This window comes from Trichomycterus rosablanca, chromosome 18 (genome assembly GCF_030014385.1).
Source record: "Trichomycterus rosablanca isolate fTriRos1 chromosome 18, fTriRos1.hap1, whole genome shotgun sequence".
NCBI classification, from domain to species: Eukaryota; Metazoa; Chordata; class Actinopteri; order Siluriformes; family Trichomycteridae; genus Trichomycterus; species Trichomycterus rosablanca.
Genome location: NC_086005.1, coordinates 26,043,730 through 26,065,783, shown reverse-complemented (window position 1 = coordinate 26,065,783; position 22,054 = coordinate 26,043,730). Strand labels below are relative to the sequence as shown.

General features: G+C 38.2%; 2 protein-coding genes across 2 annotated transcripts; both read right to left on the bottom strand.

The window, feature by feature from the left end:
• Positions 1-429: 429 nt before the first annotated feature.
• Positions 430-6,525, bottom strand: si:ch211-103f14.3 (zona pellucida-like domain-containing protein 1). The gene is made up of 10 exons (XM_063013793.1): positions 6,414-6,525; positions 5,061-5,278; positions 4,146-4,330; positions 3,303-3,375; positions 3,088-3,185; positions 2,890-2,970; positions 1,780-1,948; positions 832-952; positions 721-744; positions 430-581 (listed from the first exon to the last, which is right to left on the bottom strand). The coding sequence occupies exons 1-10, from the start codon at positions 6,517-6,519 to the stop codon at positions 430-432; spliced, it is 1,227 nt and encodes a 408-aa protein (XP_062869863.1). The 5' UTR covers positions 6,520-6,525.
• Positions 6,526-11,357: 4,832 nt separating this feature from the next.
• Positions 11,358-21,043, bottom strand: zpld1a (zona pellucida-like domain containing 1a). The gene is made up of 10 exons (XM_063014418.1): positions 20,938-21,043; positions 19,501-19,721; positions 18,422-18,603; positions 18,245-18,317; positions 17,883-17,980; positions 14,938-15,018; positions 14,276-14,447; positions 14,064-14,166; positions 11,911-11,940; positions 11,358-11,645 (listed from the first exon to the last, which is right to left on the bottom strand). Exons 1-10 carry the CDS (start codon positions 21,041-21,043, stop codon positions 11,470-11,472), a joined length of 1,242 nt encoding a protein of 413 aa, XP_062870488.1. The 3' UTR covers positions 11,358-11,469.
• Between the last annotated feature and the right edge of the window lie 1,011 nt (positions 21,044-22,054).

Here is a 22,054-nt window from a genome sequence, read left to right as displayed (position 1 = left end):
TACCATTTATTTTTTCAATTCAATCCAAGGTCAGACTTAATACATGTCCAAAAAACCAGCTCCAACTGAAATGCATTAAAAATAAAATTATATTTAAGAAACCAAACAATTAAATGTTCAAGTAATTGGTTGATTTTTGTTGCATGATTATTAAAATAAATTACTTACTTACTGCTTTTAAATTCAAGGGGAAAAAACAATAACACAACAACTTTTCTCTCTATATAAGATAACAATGTTCTAAAAGCCCTGATTTAAAACATTTTTTTCTGCTATACTACACATTCAACAGTGATTGACCTTCTCCATTCACTAATGTATATTGCTACTTGTTACACGTCATTCTGTAGAACCCAAACATGATGATGTCCATGCAATTCTTACATTATACCCATAAGCTATTGTGAGCCATCAGGCACTTGGGTCGATTTATTTGGGAAGCATTTTAGTTGGCCCTGGTACGATGACCTTCTTGTAGAATGCGGCACAAATGGCAATCATTCCGACACAGGCGAACACCAGAACTCCCACCGCCACCCCCAGCCCGACGGAGGGGTCTGAAGCAGCTTTGCTCGGTAAAGCTGAAAGAGAGACACGGCAGGTTTGTGATTGACATGAATGTAGCCACTTAAGTCAAAGTAATGAACAGGCCACCACGCCACCTTTGTAAGAGTAGTAAACCTTTATCCCAAATCTGTATTTTATATATATGGAGTTTACCTTGCTCTTTTGTTGAACCAGGACCTGAAACAAGACAAAAATGACCTTAGTAAACAATAATGGCTGTTGGGTATGAATGATATTTGTGTGCTAGTTGTTATTATTTCGTACTGCTCATGCTGTTCTCGGATTTGGTGATGATCAGAGGAGAGGTAAGAGTCGTGGTCTCTGTGACACCATCCTGAGCATCACTGGTGGACCCCACATCTCTCTTTCGTCTGGCAGGGCAAGTCTAATAAATGCAGAAACAGAAAAAATGTGTTATGTCTACTTCAATTCATTTCATTTCAGCTCTATTCTGGTCAGGATGGCGGTGGAGAAGGTTCCCTATCCTGATTGTTCACCAGGGCACAAAGCAAGATCTATTAAAAAAACAAGGTGTGGTGGATTTCCAGTAGCACTGAGTCTTTATCTTAAAGCCAACAAACAGATTTGAAATGAATTGGAATGTGGATTACAGCCAGTAATGCTCATTGACAAATTTTAATAAACAAACAACATTTTAATTTAAATAAAATGCTTTTCCAGAAGAGTGGAGACTGTTGAAGCTACAAGAAGAATGGGGAACTCCACTTAATATTAATTTCATGCTATTTTAATAGTCAGGTGCCAACTTGCTTTTGACCAAATAGCGTATATTTATTATCCTAACCTATGTTATATTTCTCAAGCCAATACTAGACATTTGATATCTATCTATTTGCAAAGCAACTTTAGCCTAGTGGTTAAGGTACTGGTCCAGTAATTAGAAGGTTGTTGGTTGAAGCCCCACCACTACCAGGTTGTCACAGTTGGGCCCTTGAACAAAGCCCTTAACCCTTAATTGCCTAGATTGTGTACTGTCAAAACTGTAAGTCACTTTGGATAAAAGCTAAATGCCAAAAATGTAAATGTAAAATGTCTTGTGACCTACTCACTCATTTACGTACTCATGGTTATCAGTTCCTTCACAGTTACAAATATGTACATCCATGACCCACTGTGTAGTGTGTTTACCTCATAAGTCCTGTGTTTGTGTGTATGTGTGTTGGTTGTAGGGCGTGTGAGAGTCGTGCTCACCCTGAACAGACTACAGGCCGAGCTCTCACACAGGCGGGTGATGCAGTGCAGGTAATATCTGGAGCTCGTCATGTTTCTCTGCTCCGTAAACCGGAAGGCCGGGAAGACGAAGCGAGCGCTCTGGCTCACTCCGTTATCAGTGATGTTGGTCTGTTGATCCTTGCTACACCTGTTTAATGTCAAAACCAGGGTTTAATACTTTACACAGTGTAAGTTGGATTTAATTTTAGCTTTTTTGTGTTGAGTTAAGGCTTGAATACACTTTTACATATCCAATATTTATTATTTATTTTATATTTTTTATTCAAACACATTAAACAGACATTGCATGTGCTAATAGATATGACATGGTATTTAAATAACGTATTTAAATATAAAAATTGTATTTTCTATTATTTTTATATATTTGAATGGATAGTTGTGCTCTGCTTTTGTTTAGATCTGATATTACTCTGGTTACTGAGAACAATTTTGCATTATATAACAGTATATAACAATAATTATTATACGTTTTGCTCAATAATATAATTATTTTATATAATAATAATAATAATTATTATAATTATTATTGTGCAGCACGGTGGCTCGGTGGGTAGCACTGTTGCCTCACAGCAAGAAGGTCCTGTGTTCGATCCCCAGGCGGGGTGGTCTGGGTCCTTTCTGTGTGGAGTTTGCACGTTCTCCCCGTGTCTGTGTGGGTTTCCTCCGGGAGCTCCAGTTTCCTCCCACAGTCCAAGAACATGCAGTCAGGTTAATTGGAGACACTGAATTGCCCTATAGGTGAATGGGTGTGTGTATGTGTGGGTGTGTGTATGTGTGTCTGCCCTGTGATGGACTGGCACCCCATCCAGGGTGTTACTTTGTGCCTTGCGCCCATTGAAAAGCTGGGATAGGCTCCAGCACCCCCCACGACCCTAACTGGATAAGCGGTTAAGAAAGTGAGTGAGTAAGTGATAATTATTATTATTATTAGTAGTAGTACAAGTAGTGGTAGTAGGACCATTAGTAGTATTTTATACATTATAAATATATAAACTAGGTCTTCTTTAGATTTAGGAGTCCTTTTGTACTCACTGTAGTGGCTAAACAAATAAACAAAACAAAACCTACCCCACAAACAGATTATAGAAGGTGGAATTGTTTGGGTATCGGGACACAGAAGCATAGCATCTATCCAGCAGCACATAGTACCTGTAGTGTAATGAAACCATCGTTAATAATTAGCTCCTCATGGTTAATTAATATATACATTTAATTTTAATAATAATGAATTTACGTGACAGATAAACAGATTATTGGACATCTTACTGAGATGTGAGGTTGATGGCCTGGACCTGAACAAACACATTTGACTTGACTTCAATGCCCTGAGTTGGAATTGAAAGTGGTGTGGTATAGTTGGCGTCCTAAACAAAAAAGAACAACAGTGAGTATTTAGTTATAAGTATATTTAAAATATGCTATATATTTAGCAGTAAATATGGTAGTCATTGTTAAGATATGATGTTTCGGTAAAGCCTTACACTGAAGAGCTTGAGGCTCAGAGTGCTGACGAAGCTGCCGTTTCTGTCCCTCACGGCGATGGCGGACGTCGACCTGTGTAGAGAGGTTTAGTATTTGATTAGCAGTGTGAGCCTGGGCATTGATTATTTATGAGCACTTTAGATTAATGCCAACATGGCGCTCGTTCCAGCCCTAATTGTGCACTAATCATTTCATACAGCTTAGTATATAATATTAATAAGATGTGAGATGAACTAGATTGAATAAGGGGAGAGGAAGGGGCTCAGCGAACACCACTGCAGTGTGTAGCACAAGGGGTTTGAGTCATTTGTGGAACTGCTTTTTGTTATTAGTGATTCACAGCCCAAAACAGGTCACTGGATAATTTTGTGTGGGTTTAAAGGGAAGAAAAACACTACCAATAAGCAGTTTAGCACTGATGGACTATTGTGATGGTGTAGGATTTCTAGATCTTGTTTAAAATTGGGTTCTTAATGTCCTATAATAATGTGCTATAGCTAGATGTAAAAAGCTGGCAGAGGTTTTGCAGGTTCTTTAGTAATGTAGGTGTCTATAAGCTGCAATTAGGTGATTATAAGTGCTTAATAATGTAATGAGTAGGTCATTTTTATGATCCTTAGGTCAATTATTAAAGTTATTTATGCATCAAAACCTAAATTCACTTGATTATACATGTACATAGTGCTGTAGTGGAAACTGTAAGCCATGTTCTACCATGAAGGTGCTGCAGCAGTAGTGTATTTAACTTAATGAAATATATTTATCAGTGTGAAATGTTTATGAAAAGATAAAACAATGCCAGCATGTACTGACTATGTCTGTTAAAATGAGGAAACACCTACACATCGAGCTGTGTGTTGTTGAGCAGGTACTGCAGAGGATAGGCACAGGAATAGAAGTACTTCAGGTCAGTGTTGTAGGTCACTACGCTCACTGAGGGGTCGTACGATCGCACCACGCCGCTGATGTTTAGCGTCTGAATGCTGGAAAAGTCTGAAAACACTCCTGTCCCTTGAGCGCTTGTTGTCTGAAAATCAAAGCAGCTTTAATTAGTAAATAAATAATGCTGTTATATGCATTGCGGTGCATTGTAATACAAAATATAAACCACATATATTTTTAATCATAAATTTACTAAAAAGAAATGTAGATTTCTTGATTATGGACACTTGTGAACAACATTTTCCGTCAACACAACTGAATTATGTAAATGTAACACATTATTTTGTGTAGTTTTAATAAACTGTGTTGACATACGGCATGTAATTTGTATGTAGTATGTTTGATATTATATATGTGCTCACATATACCTTATGTCAAGATGTTTGACTATGTTTAACACCTATGATTTAGTTTAAAAGTGTCATTGTTGGATTGTTTAGATACAGAAGTAGTGGGGGCTTAAAAACATGTTTTTATTTGGTGCCACTGAGTGGTGCTGCTTCAAAAATGCTATAAAAGCAGCCCTAGGTGAAGATGCAAAAGAGTCATTGATTGGTTTTATTTTTAGGTTATTTGAGCTATAAATAATAATGTTACATTTAAATTAACGGTACAAAATACGAAATCCTAAAAATACTCAAATGTGCGTGTGGCCTATAAAAAGCCAAGAAAGTGTCTTAAAACAACCTTATCTGTGTCACACAGGTCATCATTTGTGACATTTGAGTATTAAAAATAACAGTAATAAAAATGTACTTTATCTTATTCAACCCTTGTATTTAATAGTATAGTAATGCATGAGAGTCACATCTTACCAGAAAGGTGCTGCCACAATTGTTTGCACCGAGGGAAACAGTAAAGCGGAGCACTGGTGGGTTGACACTATTGTCCACGGTGCCTTTGCAGTTCGGGTCATTGACTAAACCATTGACGAAGAGCAGAGACTCGTTGAAGCCGGCAAAGACTGCTGGGCAGATCTGGACTGCGAGACTCATGGAATTTGTCCCGCACTCTACAGCAATGTCGTTGTAGTCTTAAAGAGAAAGAAGAACAATTTTAGTGAGGAAGTAAACTACATTGTGCTATTTTGCTCCAATGATCTGATAAAGTTCTTTATAGTAGTGAATTCTAATATGGTTATATGAGTTTTAAGATTTGGTGTGTTAATAAAAAACCCTAAACTATTTGTAGACCAGACACACACTTCATGCACACTGCAAAATTATTAAAACATTCATGCAGTACACATAAACCACAATCTCACTGATTTCTTGAATGGATGAGAATCTTAATAAGCCTTTATTTACAGCTGGTCATCAGCTCTGGTAATCAGTAGTCATTTTAATGCTCACGCTGTAATAAACCTTGTGTTTAGTGCCTTAAGAGTCTATTTAGTTCAGTAATAACATTCAGTTTTCTCACAAAAACAAAAATAACAAGCCCAAATGTGGATCACTGGACTGCTGTGGTGATTATTACTAATGTGTTAAATAATCTAAAAGTCTCAACAGAATTCTGCCTCAATAAATGATTCTAAAAGTCATTTTTACTGAGCCAAATTTAAGCCAGGGGTGTTTTACAGATGCGGACACTGGACGGCATAAAGCTATTGTGAACTGAGGGGTATAAAACTAATTTGAATATTGGTTGATGGCACTATGCCAGTCCCATTGTGCCTTAATTCCTGCACTCCTGTCTGTTATCATTTTTGTTAAATATACATTTTGCATTTCTGCATCTCAATTATTTTTTACAAGGCATGTATTTAATTCCCTGTGGTATACTCCTAATGCTTAATGCCAATGACTGATTTTCAGCTTTTTTTTTTTAAATAGATGAACACAAACAGAAAAGGATTATTAACAGAATTTTGTCATATTTAATTGTCATTTTAGACAAAGTTGCACTTTTAAAAAGGTTTTGGGTACATAGTGTTTGCTTTTGTAGACAAAACCAGGTGTTTAGTGTTAAATCATTTTTGTCTCCTTTTATCAACACTTTTTATCATCCTTATCCTGTGTATTAAATAATGCAGTACTTACTTTTTAGCCTATTTTTTAACTTATTTACATCATAATAATAATTGTTCTTTTATTTAAGTAATTTTTCTCCTACTCCACTTACTATAGTTTGCCTTAAGTTGATTAAAAAGCAGTAGAGGGACTAACCTGGTATTCTAATGGCGGTTTTGCTACAGTTAGCCGCCGTTGACTGACTTCTAACTTGATTCATGAAGATGCAGATGAGCAAAAGCTGGAGAAACATCTTCAACATCTTAGTTGTACTCAGACCTGTGAATAAAAAACACGTACAACAGCCAAATCAATAAACATCGAACACCAAACCAAATTAACATCAGTGACATTACAACATCTACAATATTAATACACCAGTCTGAAGAAAGACCTTGTATCTGAATTCCTCTTCGTCCGTGTTCGAATGTCTTCTGGCTCCTTATGAGGCTCAATGCAGCACTTTTATAGAGCAGATGCTCCACTTAAACTGGCCCAAAACAAGGTCACTGCAATTTGATGTGTCCCTTGTGTCCTGCATATGGGAACAGCCCTTCATGTGAACCCTTTACCTTGGTCCTTTACCTGAGAGTGTAATGACACACCCAGAGCATATCAAAGTTACACCACAATCGGTGCTCGCTGTCCTTTGTTTACCTCCTTAATCCGAAGTTCTTGAAAACAACAATGTGAAACTTCATGAAGTATGTGATGAGCCCCCAGGTATGGAAAGACAATGCTCTGTTGGACCTTTTCAGGATAGAGTAACATCAAATAATAAACACAACAGGCTTTTTTGTTGACACAGAGTTATCCCTGGATCTTCTACAAAGAACACTTAGGAAGAAAAAGACACAGTAAGAAGTAACATTATCTTTAAGATTTTAATTGAAGTTTGTAGGCAAGGATAAACGTGACATCTTTTCTTTTACTCTGTAGGTGCGTCACTTGTGCTCCCATGGGTTAAAACAAACCTATTAAAAGACACTTAAAGTGACCCTCAACTGAGCAGTACACCGTGTATCGGTACAATATTCTCAATTCACAATGAGAAACGTTTTTTATTCTTTTAGCTGCTCAAGTATTTTAGGTACACATACCAGACCTGGCACAGTTTTTACCCCTGATGACCTTCCTGACTGCAGCCCTCGTGTTTTAATACGGGCTTGGAATGGCACTGAAAGTGTGCCACCCAGTGGCTAGACTGTTCTGGCCATCCCTCCTGGACGTTAGCCAATCATGTCCATGCAGATGCCCGACCGGCCGATAGCACCACTGAGATTTAAACCCTGGGTCCACAGACCTCATCAGTAGTGGGCTAGTGTACCCAAGTGTGTAAGTATAATAAGTAGATGTCATTTATCTAACTGCATTATTCTGGTCATGATTCATAATGGGTCAGAGAGATTCTATATTCAAAAGAAGAGGTGACTGTAAACAAACAAGCTGCTCCAGCAGTTAAGGGCACTTAGATAAAAATATATTTTTTAAAAACTCTCATGTATCCAACTCCAATATACTCCAATGTATAACTGGGCGGCACGGTGGCTTGGTTGGTAGCACTGTCGCATCACAGCAAGAAGGTCCTGGGTTTGATTCCCAGGTGGAGCGATCTGAGTTCTTTCTTGTGGAGTTTGCATGTTCTCCCCGTGTCTGTGTGGGTTTCCTTCAGGAACTCTGGTTTCCTCCCACAGTCCAAAGACATGCAGTCAGGTTAATTGGAGATACAAAATCTTCTAACTGTGTATGTGTGTATGTTTGTGTGTGTGTGTGTGTGTGTGTCTGATTTCACAGAATCTTCAACCAACACTGGTGCTTCTCTCCAGGGAATTCCTTCTCTTATTTAGAAGCGTTGTGCGCAGGGACTGACGTCGGAGGACTGAGTTTTGGGTAATTTTAGAGGGAAGCCTATGGGTGTGTCTTTTTTTCTTTACAAAACACATATGAGACGTGTCACAGCCTCACCTTCAACAAACTCCTTTTACTCGTCCTACAGTTACCACTGGACATGAACAATAGATACTTCTGGATTTGGATGGTTTGAATCTGATGGTAAGGGGGCACCAGTAACTCCAGGAGCGTTTGCTGCTCTCCAGGGTTCTGAAACAACAGTTTGCAATGCTGAGAAGGAAAAGTAGAACTGAGGATGTGCTCGACCGTGTCTATATTACACACACTGACCCTCCTCCCCCAGATACATTTCAGGCAATTAAGGGTTATGGGCCTTGCTAAGGAGCTCAGCAATGCCATCCTGCCACTGGTGTGGCCTGACCCGAGACCTTCTGATTATCGGCACCTCAGAGATCCTAATATTTTAGGGAAAAAATGCAGAAATGTCCATGGAGCATTATTAATATCTTTATTAACTGTTTCATTGCGATTCAATTTATTTTGGGTCATGCACTGACCAGAAACACTGGGCACAAGAAAGGAATGCACGCTAAACATGGTGCAATTTAGATGCACTAATAATTTTTATTATTATTAATGATTATTATTATCCCCCATTTAATATACTTAAAGTGTTTATTCAGAGGTGCACATGACATTTAAGTTAATAAAGTAACCCCTAAAAAATACATTTAAACCAATATTTCAGTTTATTGTTATGTTGTACATATTAACAATACATATTAATGAACATATTTATTCATGCTGAATAGATGATGCTAATATAAATATTCCACAATAAAATAATAACAAATAACAAAATGCTCTAGATCTATGTACTAGAAATCTGAACTGGAGTTAAGATCATTATAAAAGGCATAACATGACTAATAAATAAAGTACAACTTATTAGAATTGTATATAATTCATGTCATAGCTTTGTTATTACATGGTCACCTCATCATCTTTAAACTGAAATATCACGTCTCTTTGTCCTCCACCTTTTTATCTCTCGTTCTTACTTGACCATTTCCAGCCTATTTAAAGTGGCAGAAGATATTTATCAGACAGGAGTGTGTTGTTCACAGGAATACAGATGTAGGATTCTACACCCTGCAGTTTAAAGCTGAGAGACTGAGGTATTGATGTTAATATTTACACTCACCGCTACGTGTTCACTGCTCCCTAAATACATGTAGAAAACGATGTAGATTACTTACAGGTTAATCCTACACTAAACACTAAATATAACGAACATAATAAAATTTCAAATATGATGCACTGGATTAAATATGATGCACTGGTTTGCTGTGTTAACGTTATTTAAACACATTTTGTTTTGAATTGAGTTAAATATTTTGCTTATTACAGACAACTGTGGTTAACATAGAGCTCATTTGTTCTCCTTATTACTGAATGAGCCTGGTTAAGGCTGGTTAAAGGCAAGCCAGTAAGCTAAAAATAATTTATTTAACTTTATATACATAATTCCTGATGCTTGATATATTATAATGTAATAGAACATATTGATTACTCATTTATAGAATTATATGGGACATAAGAACTCATAACTGTGTGATTGGAACACATTTGAACACAGTGACTGTGTTAAGGAATTTGACAACAATTCAAGTAATTAAATGTTAAGGGTCTCAGGGGCCCAAAAGTGGCTAATGGCAGTAGTGGAGCTTAAACCACCCACCTTCTGATTATTAATCCACTACTTTATGTTTACGAACCTGGTTTAGCTGGTCTCACAGCCTGGAAAAGCTCGTCTTAAACTGGTCTGGAAAAGCTGGTCTTGAGCCACCACCCTAACCAGCTAGAACCAGCCTGAGCAACTTGATCCAATCTTAAACCATCAAAGATTTGCCTGCCCAGCCTGATGCTGGTTACCAGCTGAAACCAGTTCTTTTTTTTATGTGTGTTGCTTTTAACAATGCATCCTTTAAAGGGTATAAAGCAAAATAAATCTGATTATTTAAACCTAATCTTGATATGCAAACTCACAACACAATTACAAATAAGTTTTTGGTTTTGAGATCCGAATCAGTCACCTTTTTATATGTAAGTTTTAGTTTCTTTTGTTTTATTATTTTTCTTATACACAATATGGCCAAAAGTATGAAGACATCATTTTTAATTAGTGGGCTCAATCTGCAATACTTACTACTAAGTTCCAAACCTTCCAAATACACCACACAGCAGTTAATAAAAAGCTTGAGAATTTATGACCTAGTTTTGAGTTTTGATGTCTTGAGTAGAGTAAAGCACACCAGGTTAGTCTATGACTGTCAAATCTGAAGTCTTGTTAAAAAGCATTTTTACTGTTTCAGTCAGATAAATAAAGGGTTGGAGGTGACAGTAAAACACTGAGGTCGGCTACGGTAGTGCTTGGTGAATGGGGAATAATGGTCTGAGGATGTTTTTGATGGTTTGAAATAGATCTTATAGTTTGAGTAAAGTGAGTTTTGTGCTCAGATATTTTGACGATGGTACCAGTCGAATAATAATTTTAGTTGTTAAAAATCCCAATTATTAAAGCATTATTTTATGATTGTCTTTGATTTTACACTTTTTAATAGGCACAATAAACTAGCAGTATTATGTAAGCAAAACAAGAAAGTAAATATTTATAAAAACTTACATTTCTAGAATTATTGACATCCCAAGACTTCCAATGACAATAACTGTGTGTAATTTGAGTTTGATGCTCTTTCTTTAATGCTTTTAATGTTTAATTTAATTGTTGTTGTTTCTATAGTGTTAAAAGCTTTTGGGTGAGTTAATTAATGCTGTAATTAGCTAAAAAGGATGAAGTTAAATCCTATGTAAATGTAAGTAACCCACTATAAAACATTAATTTATCCATTCACTACCTGTTTTACCACCACTTTATCCTGGTCAGGGTCACAGTGGGTCTGATTCATTGAACAAAAGGCAGGAAACACCCAGAACAGGTTGCCAGTCCATCACAAAACACACACACACAATCTAGTAAAAGCCTTCATGAAAAGTAGATGTTTTTAACAGTAAATGAGCAGTAAACTTCATGTATGTCCCATATATTTAGGGACACGCTGTTATGTTTATGTGTCCACATACTTTTGGCCACGTCGTGTAGCTCTACCCCCCACACACACTCTGCTATCTTCGGTGATTTTTTAGCATACAGTAAGAACTATAACCACACACAGATTAGGACTCGTTTAATAACATGAACTAATTTCACTCATTAATGGTATGAAATTTCAACACACAGATCCTACATAATGCACCAGTACGCCGTTTATAAAAGCTTGCGCTGCGTGTTTGTCCGAGTTCAGTTGAAATCGGGGTTGCGGACTCCGGACAGCACCGTAGGTGAAGATCGTTTCCCCTTCAGGAGCGTCAGAGAGAAGATGAAGAAGCACATGCTCATCACGGCGAGGATGATGATGCCCGACACCAGAGCGCTTGTGACTGAGTTCATCTTGAACGGAGCCCTGTTTAGCAGAGCTGAGACACACAAGTGGCTGAATTACGGATACATTCAATCACATTCACTTGAACAATTTTACTCTTCCTTTCATGTACATTCACGCTGTGGCCTCTATTAACCTTTTATTCTGCTCTCGCTAAAGGCTCTTCACATTTCTCATAGATTCTCTAAAAAAAAGTCCTCATTATACAGAGAGAAAGCAAAGCTCGTCTCAACCTAAACTAGGAACTGTGAAGTGAAGCTGAGAGATTGTGCAGTAATACAGTAAAGTAAGGTACTTACCCAGCTGAGAATTATTAGTCGGGGTTTCATCTGTCAGAGAGAAAAGAAATGATTGTATGAAACTTTTTCAAGCAGTTCAGATCTAACTGGTCAGATATTCTAGATAATTAAATACAGCCAATATTTCAGCTCTTTAAGATATACAGTGGACTCAGAAAGACTTATTGCATTAGTCAAGGGGTCTGAATACTTTTTGTATACATCTCTACAAGCTTTGCACACTCGGTTATGGTTAGATTAAACTGCATTAGGATAGAATGAGCATCTGTGAACTGCCTTATTTAGGTCTTCTCTCCAATGTTTGATATCATTTACTGTAAGTCTGGTCTTTGGCTCAGCCATCATAATATTATGGCACTGCCAGCAACATATTGTGCTTGATTAGAAAACCCACCCATGGTTTTGGATGTCCAAAAAGCTTATAGTTGGACGTCTGCATACTTTTAGCCTTATAATTCATGTTTTTCTCCTTCTTTAACATCCTCACCCCACTAAACATGCAGTATGTGTGTTATCTTGTCTGAATTATACCAAGAAGGGAGTCACTAAGGGCGTTTTCACACCTATAGTCGTTTTCTTTGGTCCTCTTTGTTAGCTCGAAGCATTTTTCCTTCGGTTCGATTTCTTTTCACACAGACAAAAATCCAAGCGCACCAAAATGCATCACGACAAACCACACGAGACGGTTCACTCCACTTAATGGTCAGATGTGTGAGGCGGAAGCAAGAATGTAAAACAGGGAAAAGCTTCTGCGTTCTGGACTCGTGCCTATTTCTATGCAATTAAACATGGAGCAGTTTCAAAGATTGCATCTCTTTATAGCTGAAGTAATTATCTGGGTTATATAGCAGGCTAAACGATGTCAGCGGAATGTCAGATTCACTTTGAGGGCACGTCTTGAAAATGCTGTACTGCTTCAGACTTAAGACAACTGAGCAGAACGTATTAATATATAAGCTGACCAGGCATAACATTATGAGCACTGACAGGTGAGGTGAATAACACTGATTATCTCTTCATCACGGCACCTGTTAGTGGGGGGGGTGTATATTAGGCAGCAAGTGAACATTTTATCCTCAAAGTTGATGTTAGAAGCAGGAAAAATGATCAAGCGTGAGAACTAAAGTGAGTTTGACGAGGGCCAAATTGTGATGGCTAGACAACTGGGTCAGAGCATCTCCAAAACTGCAGCTCTTGTGGGGTGTGTCCCGGTCTGCAGTGGTCAGTATCTATCAAAAGTGGTCCAAAGTAGGAACAGTGGTAAATCGAAGCGAAGGCTGGTCCGTGTGGTACAATCCAACAGACGAGCTACTGTAGCTCAAATTGCTGAAGAAGTTAATGCTGGGGGGACCAACACATTATTAGGAAGGTGGTCATAATGTTATGCCTGATCGGTGTATATATATATATATATATATATATATATATATAGAGAGAGAGAGAGAGAGAGAGAGAGAGAGAGAGAGAGAGAGAGAGAGAAAGAGAGAGAGAGTAATATTGAGACTATTGAGAATATTGAGGGTTGTTTTGTTCCTCACCCAACTGTGATTACTATGTTCACACCAATTCAAACAAATTGCACCAAGGGAGAAAACATAACTGAGGCCAATTTAACCGGACTAAAAAGGTGCAGGTGTGAAACACCCTAAATGTTTGTAATGCCCTGTATCCCATCTTACTCCCAGTTCTTAAGTGACCCCGGAACCACCACAATAAATTAATGAATCTTAAGGAATCTAATTATTTAAGCCACTGAGGGTGGCAACTTAGCAATACTTGAAATTGAACTGTTAACCCTCTGATTACTAGTCCACTACCTTAGCCATTAAGCTACGAATGTCCCTGTCCTTTACTACCATGTTTACGAACCTGGTTTAGCTGGTCTCACAGCCTGGAAAAGCTAGTCTTGAGCCACCACCCTAACCAGCTAGAACCAGCCTGACCAACCTGAACCAATCTTAAACCATTAAAGATTTGCCTGCCCAGCCTGATGCTGGTTACCAGCTGAATGTACCAGTTTAACAATGCATCTTTTGTGTATAGAACAAAACAAATCAGATTTTTTGAAACCTAATCATGTGAATAGCATAATTATTTAATTTGAAACTGAATGACAGATTAGTGAACTAGAACTAGTAAGGAGAATTATTTACCACTCCGGGTGATGATCGGTCCTGCAGTTATGACCGCGTTTCCAGATACTGTGTTAGAATTTGTGTTCTCTGAAACATCCCGTTTTTTACGGAATCCACAAATCTGTTTAAAAAAAACATTCATTTGGTTTCAGTGAATGTTTTTACCCATCTGACGTAATATATAATATTTTATATCAGTCCAAACAGAGGTTCCAGACGTTTAACTTTACCGGGACGAGCATGGGGCAGTCGTCAGCACGGCACAGCTTGGTCACACAGTGCAAAAAGACAGTGGACATTTTCTGGTTCTTGTGCTTGACGAAGCGGAACACTTCAAATGAAAAACGACCCATTTGACTCTTTCCGTTCTCAAACACTGTTGTCTGCGGGTCCTTGTCACAACTGCTCCAGGGGACGAGGAGATGGACAAGTGAGAGTAAGCTTAAATAGTTAAACAAGCACACACACAAACACACACAGAAACACACACAGATATATATGTATGTATAAATATAGGGTGGCACGGTGACCTCACACCAAGAAGGTCCTGGGTTTGATTCCCAGGTGGAGAGGTCTGGGTCCTTTCTGTGGGGAGTTTGCATGTTCTCCCCGTGTCTGCGTGGGTTTCCTCCGGGAGCTCTGGTTTCCTCCCACAGTAATAAATGAATAAATGTACATATACATACTGTACATGGTCACTTACGTTTTTACTTTTTTGGCTTTTTAGCCACAGTATTCTTGTCATGGTTAAGTATTTTGCATATTGTGCTCACCCCTCAACATTATGCACTATGTAGGGCTCTATCTAGTGCCTTTACAACAAGGCATGACACACCTTGTTCAAATTCCTATATCCTACTGTTCATTAGACTACATAACAAAAGACAAATACCCAACGAAAAGATCATATCTGAGCTGGTCATTAGGATTCCCAGAGGGAGTGGTGTAACAGTAATCCATCAGCACGTTCCACCTGTAGAGGGCAGTAAGTATGTGTTAGCTTTATTACCACACAAACATTGTTTTGTAAAAATAAATAAATAAAACAATTAAAAGTATGATTCACTATTTCATGCAAGACAATGCCAAGCCACATTCTGCCCCTTTTAACATAATGTGGCTTTGTAGTAAAAGAGTGTGGGTGCTTACCTGCCCTGTCTGCAGTCCAGCCCTGTCTTTCATTGAAAGTGTTGCACATTATGAAGCACGATATACACCAAATAAAAAATCTAGTCATTTTCTACGCTACATCCATAAACATATCAAATAAACTTTGTCTATATACAATAACCGACTGAAGATACATTTAACACATTATCTACAAAAACAAGAGAGAGAAAAACCTCTGCACATGTTAATGCACAGTTACTGTTTATTTGCTGGATTTATTATAGTGGAGGAAGATGTGGTGTGTGCAAAAGCTTTGAAACATTTAATGTTTGATGTGTTATTGTTTTAAAAAACTATATTCTGCAGAAAAATTGGACTTTTACCATAAAAAGCCACAATTACATTTGATTCTTATATTTCTATTCTGGTTTTAATAGTCATGGGCAATATATACTTACTACCTGATACCCCCCTCTCACAAAAGCTATTAATTTAGAAGGGTTATGGACAGAAAATGCTTCCCCCAACATGTGTAAGTCCAGCCACTGCCCCTCTTTGGGCTGATACTCCTGCTTCTATGATTAAATAATATCAACATGGGAGCAATGACATTCATCCCACCCACAGAGCAGGACCAATTATGATGTGATGGAGCTTTAGTGAGCGCTTTACTGTCCCAGCTCTCCTGGACCATAAGTGTGCAATGCATTGGCTGCTGTATTTACTGCTAAAACAATGACCTTAATATCTGCAGAAAGCTGCCAAGTCCCATTACTATGAATTTATTGAAGGAAAGAAAAACAATTAAGAACTCCAAACCACAGGGAGCTGCGGTCTTACTTTCTGAAATGTCACAAATACATTTCTAATGTGACTTGCCAGGTAGTGTATTTACAAAATGCTCTGTTAAATCAATAAAAATAAATGTCTGTGTACTTTTTTTGCACCAATGTTTGCAGATCTGAGGTGTCTTTAGTGATGAGTTTCAAACCACATCGAGTTCCCAAATGCCCAGGATGATTTCAGCAAAAATAATTATAAATGTATTCTGTTTACACAGTTTAATAATGTACAGAGTGCAATAAGTTCAGGTAATTCCACTGGGTGAAAAAAAATCACTTAATATTCTGTGCAGTTTGTAAACTGTTTACTGATACTGGGGTAAAATAATTCAGATGTTGCTCATGTTTCCGTACAGGAAAATACAGAATCATTATTTTAACACTAATGTGTGTGTGTGTGTGTATACGCTTTAAGGATGTCTGTAAAAGAGACATGAAAGCCTTGGACATTAACCATTAACACGTGGAAAGCCCTGGCCACCGAGCAATCATCCTGGAAGCATACAGTGCAGAAGGGTCTCTCCAAGTTTGAAGAGAAAATAGCTCAACAGACAGAGGTAAAACGCCAGAAGAGGAAAACGCTAAGTGCAGCTGAGAGACCAGCACCAAGCTTCATCTGCGCAAAATGTGGAAGAGACTGTCATTCCCGTATAGGCCTGACAAGCCACAACCGATGTTGCAAAAATTGAACAGTGCACAACTCCATAGTCTCCTGAGACTGATGGATGCCTATATAATCTGTGTGTGTGTAAATGTGTGTCAGGGCTTTAAATGGCACTGTTGCTCACTGGTTTTTGTGTGTTGAACATGATGGAAAACAGGTAGAGACTGTCCTGTAAATCATCTTACACATATGAAGTATGTTTTGTGAATAAATGGTTTCCGCCATTTAAGTGTTAACATCATTTTGACTCACCCTGTATGTCTAAATACAATAAAAAATACTGTTTATTTTAGATTTTTAGTAAATCATATGTGAAATTGGAACATACTGTCTAGTAGTAGGGCCAGTGATAGCTCAGTGGTTAAGGTACTGGACTAGTAAACAGAAGGTTGCCGGTTCAAGCCCCGCCACCACCAAGTTGCCACTGTTGGGTCCCTGAGCAAGGCCCTTAACCCTCAATTGCTCATTGTGTTCAGCTCATTGTGTAAGTCGCTTTGGATAAAAGCGTCTGCTAAATGCTGAAAATGTAAATGTAGTAGTACATATAGCATATAGTATGCAACTTTTATTAAGCCTGCTTATAAGCTTTGAAAAACAAGATAATTTAGTCTGGAACATCATGTCATGTCTGTTTGAAATAATTTACAAGTCGACCGTTACTAATTGGATTTACTATAAACTGTGCTAACATAAAGGTTTAGGGGAACCCATGCATTACACCTGCTGCACTACAATTAAATGTAAAGTTACAAGTCTGAACAGACTTTATAGTGATTGGAATTTTAATGATTAAGCAAAGGTTAACGCCTGTGACCACTGTATATTAAAACGACAAGCTTCTTTAGAAAATCAAATCCTGATCGACCATTGTCAGGCCATTGTCTGCTACTATGCAAACTAAAGCCATACACTGTGACATCAACACAAGGGTGTGTCTTTAGATGGACATTTTATGGATGCATGTTGATGTAAATAGTGAATAGTGCAGGTTTTTCTGTTTCACATTCGGTTTAATTAGGTGTGTGTGTGTGTGTGTGTGTGTGTGTGTGTTTGTGTGTTTGTTAGTTTCTCTGATCGGCCAAATAAAGCCTCCTAACACGTTAAAATCAGTCTGTGACTCCTTTCTTCTGCTGCACCCCACTATAATAAAATTAAGGCTGTATGTTGGGCAATAACAGAGAAAATAAAATAAATTCTGTCTGGGTAGTTTTAGTTTGTCACCTTCTATCCAGGTTTGCAGCCCTTACAGCAGCATACACACGGGTCTTCAGAGTAAGGCCTGCCATGGGAATAGCCAGATGCTGGACGTATGTGGAGTCCTACAGAGCCAGAAAATCTTTTATAAATCTTTAAAAGAATGCCATTGCAAACATTCATGGCTATTTTATTGTTTTTAAAAACTGTTATTGCTGTACTTGTGTATACACAGGTACACATCATACGTTGGTACTCACTTCCAGTAAAAATCAACAACTCTGTCAAAAACTTAATTTTTATTACAATTAAGTAAATCTCTGTTTTTCTCAGTGCTGTTATTTGCACAAATAGCTCAAACAAGCTCAAATAAGGTGTGAGTTACTTACATTGTAGAGCATTAAGTTTAGAGTGCTCACAAAAGTACCGTTACTCTCCTTCACTGAAATTGCTGCGGCAGACCTTCAAGAAAAAATCATCACCAGGTTTATAATAAACATTGAATAAACATTAACGTCTCCATTTCTATATTAATAATATTGTAGGAGCCGAAGTGCAGCACTTACGATGCGAGCTGTGTGTTGTTCACCAGATACTCCAGTGGATAACTGCAGCTGAATTTATAAAGCAGACCAGGCAGGTAGCTGATGACAGTGGGGGGATCAGGTGTGTCGATGTACCCCGATATATTCCCAATCTGCACCAGTGAGAGGTTTCCATATGCATTAGGCCCCTGGGCCGTGGATACCTTTACGCACACACACACACACACACACGCGGATGAACAGCTGTACATGCTTGCAGCTGTCAGTCTCCATAAGAACATCACCTCCCGATTCACAGGAGATAATGAACCACATCTGCACTCATTAGATCTTTTCACAAGAATAAGTGTTTCACACAAAAGCAAAGCAATTCTTCTTTAAGCTCAAAACATTTGTATAATAATGACACTACAAGTGTGCGTCTTTAAATTTCAGGAGGTTTTTTTGCATGTTGGTAACACCTGCACAAAACATTCATAAAAGATTGCATATTTTAATTTTGCAGATTTGCAATGGAGTCGTTTCAGTAATAGTGATCAGGTGTCCTGATAAATACGACAGGGCAGGTACTAATCTGTTCAGTATTTGCTCAGACTGAAGACATTTACATTTATGGCATTTAGTGGACGTTTTATCCAATTATTATTATACGATTGTGACCAAATGCAATTCGAGCAGTTGAGTGTCAAGAGCCTTGCTTAAAGGGCCAACAGTGGCAATTTGGCAGTGGTGGGGCTTGAACCGGCAATGGTACATTGGCTAGATGTCGTACTGTGTATGATAATAAGTTTAAACAGCAACATATTGTAAAGTGGCATAAAGAAATCTATACTCTGTTGTCCTCCTTTTGTTAAAAATCCTTTCAGATATAATGCAGTGTAATAATTACTTCACAATTACTTCACTATTTACACCTTTCATTTACGCGCTTTTTTTAAACTTTTTTTTTTAATAATCAAGAGGGGCTGTCTTAGGCGCAGTTTGCATATCTAATTGTGTCAGTACAATATAGTACAATATAAATCGAATATAAGTACAATCCCCCAATACAACACTCCTGGCTTCGGTGCCCACAGGCTAGTAGGAGACCCGTAACCTACCACTAGCGAATTGCCGCAAGCCTCCAGCGTGCTGAGGCTGATGCTGAACAGCACCACCGTAGGGAAGGTGTTGTTGTTAATAAAGCCTCGACAGTGGGCATCGCCATGTCGCCCATTCAGGGCCAGGTCAGTGTCGGTGTAGCCAGAGAAAAGCACTGGACAGAAGTTTATCTTCAGGGTGATGGTCTGTACTCCACAGTACACGCTGATGTCCCGCTCAGCTGCAGAAAATAGAGACGTTCGGTTCAGTGCAGTAATATAAAAGTGAGTGAAGTGAGTGAGAGATTTTAATACATTTAAATGCTACCCCAAGAATAAATTTGTGAACATAAAAAAGTCATACTGATAGTCAAACATTCTGCGTAAAAGAATTACATACAAGCATTTGTATAGGTCGGGTCATCCACAGTGCAAACTAGGACAAATATGCCAGACATACAAAGTCTAAGTCTACTCTTCTCTTAATCTATCCAAAAGACAAATTGTCCACCAATAAAGTACTTTTTTTTTAATAATTGTAAAAAAAAAAAAGTAAAATACATAGTACATAGTTTTGTATCTTCTCTCCCTAGATGTAGATACCTAGCTGAGGTGCACAAGAGCACAACAGGCAACTCTGAGAGGTGAGCGGTGAAAAAGTATGTAATGGAAACAGCAAAAGACAAAAGCAGAAATCTCTACAACTTGCTAATTCTACTTGCATGTCCACTTTATGCAAAGCACTTAATAAACAAAAATGCCAATTATTTTAATTGCCATTGCTACTTATCATGCAACAATGTGGTTCTTTTGCATCCTTTCTTTCCCTTTCCCTGAAATTCAGTCATTTTCAATTCTTCTGCTGTTTGCACCACACAGACCGAGGAGGACCACAGACAAAGTTTCTCAACAAAGAGCAACACGCTTTGCTCTGTGTGTTACTTTATTACTTGTACAAGCACCACAACCAAACACCTAACCAGCGGCAGAATATCTTAGTCCAACTGTAAAGCATGGTGAAGGAAGCATAAGATAGCTGGGCTGATTTGCTGCCACAAGACCTGAACAGCTTGCAGTCAGCAAAAGTAAGCAAACAATAAATTAGAGAAGTTAGAAAAGTAGTCAGTCACCTGAAGCTTTAATTCAATTCATTTATAATAATTAATAATTGTATTTATAACTCAGATGATGATTACTCTACTATTAACCTATTAACCTAAACTTGTGAACCGAACCGAATTTGATGCTTGATCATGTGTCTTGGTGAAAGCTATAAAAAATTGTAAGTAGAAATAAAAATAATAATAATAATTAAAGGAAATCCCCAAGTACAGGGAGAAAATATTTATACTCTGCAACTAATTATAGACACAAAAAGTAACAAAGAGTTTACACACTACACAATTGTGAACCTATAACCTACTGATTAGCTTGTGTTATGTTCTTTGTCATACTCACCAGGGAATCGGCTATGAAAGTTAGCATCACAGTTAAATCCATTGAACTGCCCTCTGACTAACAACACTTTACATAACAGTCCAAGAATCAAACACGTACGTTCCATGTCAGCACCTGAGAAAGACCTGTCAGTGATTCCTTTTGATTCACCTGAAAACAAAGTACAAGAGAAGAAAAATCTTACAGGTGAAGGTGTACAAAAATGCCACACAGTCATTATTTTACTTCAGTTTCTGTATTTAATACGTTTTCTGAAAGTTATTGATGGGTTAAAAGTTTAATTTTTCATTAAAAAATTGTAAAATGTAAAACGTGTCCTACACAGATTTCACACTCAATACAGTAATTAAAAACATAAATCTTGAAAGGTAACATATAAATGCCATTTTTCTCCATTTCCAATTCGAATATATGCACTACCTAGTCAAAAATGTTAGTTCAGGACCTCATCCATGAGTAATTGCCCTCGCCCCCGTCTAAGAGTCTTGGACTCACCCGGTTCCCTGGCAGCTGAGGAGTCAGCGGTACTCCATGTGCTCTCACCTGCAGCATGAGACTGACTGACCTCACCTTGTCCAGCATCCTTAGCCAAACAAGCTCGGGCATGGCTTTTGCTTTCTCAAAAAAAAAAAACTATAATTAAAGCATAAGAGATGCAGAAAAAGGCCGTCCAAAAAAACATGGGAAAGTCCATCAAAAACTGAATGTGTTATACAAATCCTTTCAAGGCCTCCGAAACATGAGCGGGTTTTAAAGTTTCCCACTCATATCCTTTCTGCTTGATCTCTATCTGTTGGGGCTTGCAAGCGGGCCCCCGCGTCGCATGAGGTCTGCGCAGGGGGAATTATCTTTTCATCAGTTGACTGGACCGCTGACTGAGATGGCCATTCTGTGTGCCAGCGTGAGCCAACCCTGGCCCGGGATTGTCTGCCCACTTTGGTGGCTTTGTTTCAGGCTGCCTCAGTCAGCACTTCTGCCTCGGTCAGACGCCTCGCATGATGGTTTCCGAAAACGTTATCCCACCTGTCTGCCTACGCCCACCCACTCTCTTTACTCACCTGCTCCCAGTTCTGCCAGCAGGGGAAGAATAAATGCCCAGCAGACATATGTAGTTACT

What these genes read in the sequence shown, in the direction of transcription:
- si:ch211-103f14.3 (XM_063013793.1), bottom strand. Translation starts at nt 6,519, where the DNA reads ATGTTGAAGATGTTTCTCCAGCTTTTGCTCATCTGCATCTTCATGAAT. An exon ending in ATTGTGGCAGCACCTTTCTG is followed by an intron (nt 4,331 to 5,060) that starts GTAAGATGTGAC and finishes TTTGATTTTCAG; the next exon opens with ACAACAAGCGCTCAAGGGAC. An exon ending in TGGTTCAACAAAAGAGCAAG is followed by an intron (nt 582 to 720) that starts GTAAACTCCATA and finishes TCTCTCTTTCAG; the next exon opens with CTTTACCGAGCAAAGCTGCT.
- zpld1a (XM_063014418.1), bottom strand. Translation starts at nt 21,043, where the DNA reads ATGGAACGTACGTGTTTGATTCTTGGACTGTTATGTAAAGTGTTGTTA. An exon ending in AGATATGATCTTTTCGTTGG is followed by an intron (nt 14,448 to 14,937) that starts GTATTTGTCTTT and finishes CCCCTGGAGCAG; the next exon opens with TTGTGACAAGGACCCGCAGA. An exon ending in GACTAATAATTCTCAGCTGG is followed by an intron (nt 11,646 to 11,910) that starts GTAAGTACCTTA and finishes TGTGTGTCTCAG; the next exon opens with CTCTGCTAAACAGGGCTCCG.